At 39.9% G+C, this 7546-nt stretch overlaps 1 protein-coding gene across 1 annotated transcript; it reads left to right on the top strand.

The window, feature by feature from the left end:
- Positions 1-415: 415 nt before the first annotated feature.
- LOC128371889 (tyrosinase-like) lies at positions 416-6875 on the top strand. The gene is made up of 5 exons (XM_053332274.1): positions 416-1237; positions 1609-1825; positions 3820-3967; positions 6172-6353; positions 6610-6875. Exons 1-5 carry the CDS (start codon positions 416-418, stop codon positions 6873-6875), a joined length of 1635 nt encoding a protein of 544 aa, XP_053188249.1.
- Positions 6876-7546: the final 671 nt, after the last annotated feature.

Here is a 7546-nt window from a genome sequence, read left to right as displayed (position 1 = left end):
CTCGCACTATCAAGCAGACAGCATTCAGAAAATCAGTAAAACAACAAAATATGGACTTACAGCGTGGGCCTTATTAAGTGATATTTTTAAGTTATAAGATATATTTCAATCTCATTAGGCGCAACAAATAGGCCTACTGCAAATCCCTTTAAATCTGTAGAAATGGTTTTACGTTGTACTTTCTTGGCTGCAGTCTTGGGATGTGTGCTTTTGGACTATTTGCCCCCTCATGGAGTAAGCTTCACCCCGGGGTTAAGCTGCATGTGACTTGCCCAACAAAGAGAAGGAGGGGAGGTGGGGAGGTAGGGAGGGGGTGCGCCTGGAGAAAACCCAGAAGAATCCAAGCCTGAGACTGAATTTTCTTGAGTATTCCCTTCATTCCTGTATTGCTTGCCGTGTCCAAGGCATTGCTGTAATGTGGCCACTTTTAACCGTCAGTTTCATGTTGTGTTTCGTACCCTGCTATCAGCAGTTCCCCCGTTTGTGTGCCACCCGGGAAGCTTTGCTCGCCAAGGAGTGTTGCCCACCTTGGGAGGGTGACGACTCGCCCTGCGGAGCCAGCTCCGGACGGGGCTTCTGCCAGGATGTGGAGGTGTCGGACCTGCCTGATGGGCCGCAGTACCCCTTCTCCGGATTGGACGACAGGGAAAAGTGGCCCTTAGTCTTCTACAACCGGACTTGCCAGTGCGTAGGGAACTTCATGGGTTTCAACTGCGCGGACTGTAAGTTTGGCTACTTTGGAGTGAACTGCAATGAGAGAAGAGAGTCTCTCAGGAGAAACATATTTCACCTGTCCAGGGCCGAGAGGATCAGACTTGTGTCCTACCTGAACTTGGCCAAGCAGACAGTCAGCAGGGACTATGTTGTGGCCACGGGGACCTACCAGGAGATGGGGAACGGCTCCGACCCGATGTTCGCAGATGTGTCTCTGTATGATGTCTTTGTGTGGATACATTACTATGTGTCTCGTAATGCGCTGTTAGGCGGGCCAGGGAATGTGTGGACCGATGTGGACTTTGCCCACTGGGCCCCTGCATTTCTTCCGTGGCACCGACTATACCTGCTGCACTGGGAGCATGAGATTAGGAAGTTGACCAGAGACATGAGTTTCACCATCCCGTATTGGGACTGGAGAGATGCTCAGGGCTGTGACGTGTGCACGGACGAATTGATGGGGGATCGGAACCCCCAGGACTCCAGTCTTCTCAGTCCAGGCTCAGTTTTCTCTTCATGGACGGTAAACACACTCAAGTAACTCCTCCTTTGTTTTGGTTTTGTATAGTCTTACCCTACACTATGTAATTGAACATAAAGTAGTACAGTTATGAGAAATGGTCTATGATCTTTACACATTTACACATTTTTACTTATATAAGGTTTACTTATATATCAGTGCTCACTCCTATACAGTATAACCCAACTTGAATGAATACATGAATAAAAACGACAAGTATTTGTGCACCTTTATTTCTGTTAAACAAGAGGATTGATTGTCTCAGCCTGCTTTGGTGCCAAAACAGTGAAATGAACCTTGACAGTAATGGTTCACAATCTTATAGCAAACTTGCATTGTATTGCATAATGTGTCTGTGTGTCATGCATCAACAGGTGCTGTGCTCTCAAGCAGAGGTCTACAATGACAGAGGTGTCCTATGTGATGCCAGAGGAGAAGGCCCTCTACGACGTAACCCTGGAAACCACAATCTCCGTTTGGTTGAACGATTACCAACTTCAGCAGAGGTGGAGTTCACTGTCAGCTTGACCAACTATGACACCGGAGCCATGGACCGCAGTGCCAACATGAGCTTCAGAAACACTCTGGAAGGTCAGATAAGCTGGACCTCATATGCTCACACACACACACACACACACACACACACACACGCACACACACGCACACACACACACACACACACACACACACACACACACACACACACACACACACACACACCTACCTTCTATTTAATTTGCCTCACATGAAATACTTTTGTTGATTTGCACTGATATAACAGACAGAGGGATCCTCACCACTTTCAAAAAGCATACAATAGAGATTTATATGGCTCACAATATGACATTTAGATTTAATAATCATGACATTGTCAGAAGCTGATAATGCAATAACAACAGGTAAGGGTTATGATTACATTTAAGTAAATTATTTTGGTTTACTGTATGTCCTTTGTCAGCATAATTTGTGCATTATTACTAATTGCTGGGACATTCATCAATTATTTGCAAATAATTAATAACAATTTACACTGTTACCCCTTCAGTGATTGCGAAATTAAGCAAAAACAAGGGTTAAAAATAACCAAAAGAACTATGCTGCTACACAATAGTCCACTGTTGATATTTATCATACTAAACTGTGGGTCACTAGTGCCTTCTGAGTCTCAAGTGACTGTTGCACAATGTGCTTGTGGTGGATATCTTGTTCTGCAGAGTGGTGGAATATATCTTTAGTACAGTAGGTACATTTTCTCAAGTACTGTAGACCTACTTCAGTACAATTTTTAAGTACTTCACTTGAGTATTTTCATTTTAGGCTACTCTATACTTCTACTCCACTACAATTCCTTTTTACTACATTATCTGGGAGCTGTACTAGTTACATAATCGATTATTTCATAAAATAATATAGTTCCCAACCTTTTTGGCTTCTAAACCATTAAAAAAGCAGCAATGTCTTGTTGTGGCTCCTTGTCATGGTTCAAAGGTCTATGAGTTGTCAGAAGTTCCACCAAAAACATATTTCCCCTCTGAACATCTCACGTGGTTTCATTGAATTTACAGTGTGAGGCCAGGAGCTTCTCTATTTCAGTAAATAAGCCTCAAGCAAATATTATAGAAATGTTTTAAATAATGTAAGGTTATGTGCCAAATGTATGAGGTACTATGTTTTTTCCTCTTTTTCCTCACATCAATAATCCCATGACCCTTCAAATTTATCTTACTATTCTTGGAGGGCCCAAACTCTAGGTTGGGAACCATTGGACTAAACAACCTAACTGTATGTAAAGTTATATGTTCACAGGTACTACAGTAAAATATTGCTTACATATTGATTCATGAGTGTTAATTATGTAATTGATTATATGTATTTAATATATAAATAATAGGGGCCAGCTTCTGCAAAACAATGAATTTTTGTTTTAATACTGAAAGTAAATTTAACTGATAACACTTTTGTACTTTAATTTTAAGATTTTAAATACAGGACCTGTATTGGTGTATTTATTACATTGTGGTATTAATAATTTAACTTAAGTAAAGGATCCAAGTACTTCCTCTAACACTGGTTATGCATTTATCTCAGTGTTGGAATGATTCAAGATTGAACGTTCAGCACAAATCCATCTAGAGGAAAACTAAATAACACACTGCTGATCATTGATTTCCTATTGATAGCAGGAGTATCAACACAGGACTATCCAAAGTGTCATCTGCAACTTCAGAGGGTTATGATGGTTTCCTAGGATACCTATATCAGATCTGAACATATTCACATATCTCACATTCAATAGAAAATAAAGATAATCCACTGTAGGATAGCTTTAGAGAGATTGCCATTATCACACACATCTTGTGTCAAGATTATCTGTATGACTGGTTATTTTCCCAAACACTCAATGTTTTGTATCCCCTTTGAGTGAAAAATATTTTGTCTCTGATGCATGAATTATCTCACTTTTTATGTTTGGGTACCCAGGTTTCTCTTTTAAAAATGCCATAATGTTTTTAGATTATGTGTTTCAGCAATATTAACATCTACATGCTGCTGTCAATGCTAATTACATGAATCGCATCTTGCAGGATTCGGAGATCCTCAGACGGGTTTAGGAAATAGTTCTCATTTGGGCATGCATGCTGCTCTCCATGTGTTCATGAATGGCTCCATGTCCTCAGTGCAGGGCTCTGCAAATGACCCTATATTCCTCCTCCATCATGCTTTTGTTGACAGGTGAGATATGGCACACAGTGACACTTAAATCATAGGTTCACAGTTTTTCAAGTATGACTTAAAACAACAGGTCAGGTGCTCATGTGAACACTGAAAATTTCTATCTTGTAATCATTCCCCCTGTTCATATTGGCTATTAAAAGAACCCTTCAGATGGGCTTTCAATGTAAGTGATATGGGACAAAATCCACAGTGTGTCCACACAGTCATTGTGTGCAAAAATGCATTTAAAAGATTATATGATGGGGCTTCAGCAGTCTGAGTTAGTCATATCAGGTGGATATCTGCCACATTTACAGTCTTTTTTAGGATAAAACTTCCTCTTTGTGTTTCTCCAGACAGTGTTTTCCTGTTGAGCTGCAGTGGAAGTAATATAAACAATAATATCAAAAAAGGGACATTTGTGTTAAAAAGACTGTAATGTTGAAATGTATCTTCTTGACTTGACTAATTTGGACACTGAAGGTTCATATTAGCTTCAAATAAACTTTAAAATACATTTTTGCACAGAAATAGGCTTGTGGATTTTGGCTCACATCACTTACAGTGTATGTTCATTATGAAAGGATTTCTAATGGTCAATAAGAAAAGGATGGGTGATTATAGCTAGAAAAATTATAGCTATTTCAATGTTAATTTTGGCCCCTGACTGGTTTTAACCACTTAACGCACGCTGTGCCGTCTACGGGACGGGACGGATGTTAGGAGGTAGCCACAAGTTCTTCTGAATGTTTTAAACACCAGCCCTTAAACATATATATTCATGCCGTACATCGTTGGAAAGCTCAGATTCTCCTGATTCATTCAAGACCGCTCACGACTTATATGGTTGCTCACAGCCGTAATAGCATTAGCGATTAGCTCGGCTAGCCCCTGAGCTAAGTAAGAAAAGCTATAATGCCTACATACCTTCAAAGTCTTCCCTTTATCCACAACGATCATCTTATGACTCAGCACTTTCTGTACAGCTCGCCAAATATCCATTCTTGTGAAATATGAAATCCGTTTCCATAAAACCGGAATACTTTCCTCAATATGTCCATGTATTTAGTCCAACACGTAACGTAATAACACACATAACAAACCATATGCGGTCCGTTTACGTCATTTCCTGACCTGCACGTCCATCTCAGAGTACACGTGACTAGATGTTTACGACCGTGAGCCTCTCCTGCTTCTGACGACACCACACACAAGCCAATCGGTGTTTAGGATTAGGCAGTACATGTCTCCAAAGCCAATGAGGACATGTGACCGACAACAATGACGACATGGCTTTGATTGACTGCTGTTCTAGCCTATGGAAATATTCGGTGAAATGAAGTTGATAACCTTTTAGCCAATAGTCAGAGGTTTCCAACGGTGTATGACACTAAGCTATTAAGTTTGGCTGTCCATAAACAAACTCCAAGCATAACCGGCGTGCGCCCTGTGCGTAAAAGAGTTGAACCATATGTCATTACGCACTCGGCATTTTGGTACACGGTTGGTTCTTCTTCGACTTAACATATGACTTATACCAAAATAAACAGATAGATAGATAGATAGATAGATAGATATGGCCAAACAAAAAAATATGGTTATATGTAATAATAATAATAATAATAATAATAATGATAATAATAATAATAATAATATGGCGTCAGCTTTCATTAGAGACCAAGATTTTGATTGTAGCCAAAGGGGATGTGAAGTTATAGGTGTTTGATTGTGGTTATACAGCTTTGGTAACCAAGTGTCCATTTGGAGTCTCCAAAAAGGACCTGAGGAAAACGCATGGACATACCTGTTGAAAAATAATTCAGAAAAATTCATCTTTTGGTCTTTTGACTCCAAATTTGGACTGCATGAAGCCAAGACCTGTGGCTGTGGCCTCATTGTGTCTATATCCTGCTGAGAGGTCCCTGAATGTCTGTACACATGTCATTGTAAAGGCAAACCTATGGGCGAGTAAACAACCCCATCATTGACACTTTTACAAGAATCCTGAGAGTGTTTCCTTTCCAATGATACCAGACACATCTCTGAGTCTCAAACTATGTGGGATCTGTGCTGCTCACAACTTGGGCATGTCGTTTAGGCTAACAGCATAAAAAACAGGGGCATGTGTTAAGTGGTTAAGAGAGGCTTGAACAACTGTGAACTCGCCCTGTAATAATCTTGGTGCATTTAACAGTTATATTTATGCTCTTTTTCCATGAAAGCATCTATGAGCAATGGCTCAGGAGGCATAGACCATCTCCATCCCAGTACCCAGACTCTAATGCTCCTATAGGGCATAACAGTGAATACCATATGGTTCCATTCATGCCCCTCCACAGAAACAGAGAATACTTCATTTCCAGCAAAGACCTGGGGTATGAATACTCCTACCTGCTAGGTGCAAGTAAGTTTCCATCTGACTGGAGTTTTTCTATTCTGATTATTCATTTGCACTTTTAAATCAGTAACTTTTCTCCATTATCTCTGTTCCTCTCTTTTTCGCCTTTGAAGAAATGTAATATATTCAGTCAATCCAATCACTGAATCTATTTAGTTCATTCATATTCATAACCCAGATTTAAGCGAATTTGTACCTTTGTTTCACATTTAATTCAAACACTCTGCCCACTCTCCTGTGATCACCCCTGTTTCCCCTTCAGACCAGAGGATAGCAGAATCCATGCATCCCTACCTGGAGGAGTTGTGGAACGTGTGGCCCTGGCTGCTGCTTGCTGGACTCTGTGGTGGGATCGTAACAATGGCCATAGCTGTTGTTGTCATTACTGCAAAACGGCAATACCGCAGGTCACCTTGGCTGCACGAGGGGACGTGGAAAAACTTATTTGCTCTTCCAGAAAGACAGCCACTTCTTTTGAGCTGTGAAACAGAGGAAACCAAATCCCGTAACTACCAAACTGCTATGTGAAGGCACAGCAAATCCCATGTGTATCTATACATTTTAATGGCAAAACACTGTGAATTGTACATTATATTGACTTATTCTAATCAGTCTGTATAATCATTATTCAATAAAAATTTATTCACATTTTATTAACACAGGACATTTTGAAATGAACTATTCGTCCACAGCTTGTAGCATGTACAATCCTACACATAAGGTGATTTTGGATATGAATCATTCTGTTGGACTGGTTTTAAGAAGCTGATTACACACTATTATCCAGACAGCTCCAGTAGTTGTTGCATCAGCCAGACATCTATTATAGAGAAATGATAATTTACATGCATAACAACTTTTCAGAGTAAGAAAAACAAACCCTTGAAATATATTCACACAAGCCTTGAGGGTCTTTCTTTTATTATCTTCATGTGGGAGTTGACTAAAACACATTTTGATTAACATTTAAATTGATTTGTTTGTGGTATGTGATGTGTTTGTGGAAAGAGAAAGTAGTGATAATGGATGTCAAGGTCTGAGCCGTCTCCACAGCATCAGGGCATAGTTCAATATTCTAACTTCAGTTGTGGAATAATTTTAAAACTTGATGACATTTTTAAAAGTCACTGCAATCTCAAAAGTTGCATGGGCTTCAAAATGTTCACTTTAAAAGTCATACCTACTTTAGTTCATAAGGA

This window comes from Scomber japonicus, chromosome 13, assembly GCF_027409825.1.
Source record: "Scomber japonicus isolate fScoJap1 chromosome 13, fScoJap1.pri, whole genome shotgun sequence".
NCBI classification, from domain to species: Eukaryota; Metazoa; Chordata; class Actinopteri; order Scombriformes; family Scombridae; genus Scomber; species Scomber japonicus.
This window is presented reverse-complemented; position numbering and strand designations above follow the sequence as displayed.

Excerpts from the sequence above, each read along its gene's own strand:
- LOC128371889 (XM_053332274.1), top strand. The coding sequence starts at position 416 with ATGTGGCCACTTTTAACCGTCAGTTTCATGTTGTGTTTCGTACCCTGC. Across the intron at positions 3,968-6,171 it reads CATCATGCTTTTGTTGACAG|CATCTATGAGCAATGGCTCA; the intron begins GTGAGATATGGC and ends TTTCCATGAAAG. Across the intron at positions 6,354-6,609 it reads CTCCTACCTGCTAGGTGCAA|ACCAGAGGATAGCAGAATCC; the intron begins GTAAGTTTCCAT and ends TTTCCCCTTCAG.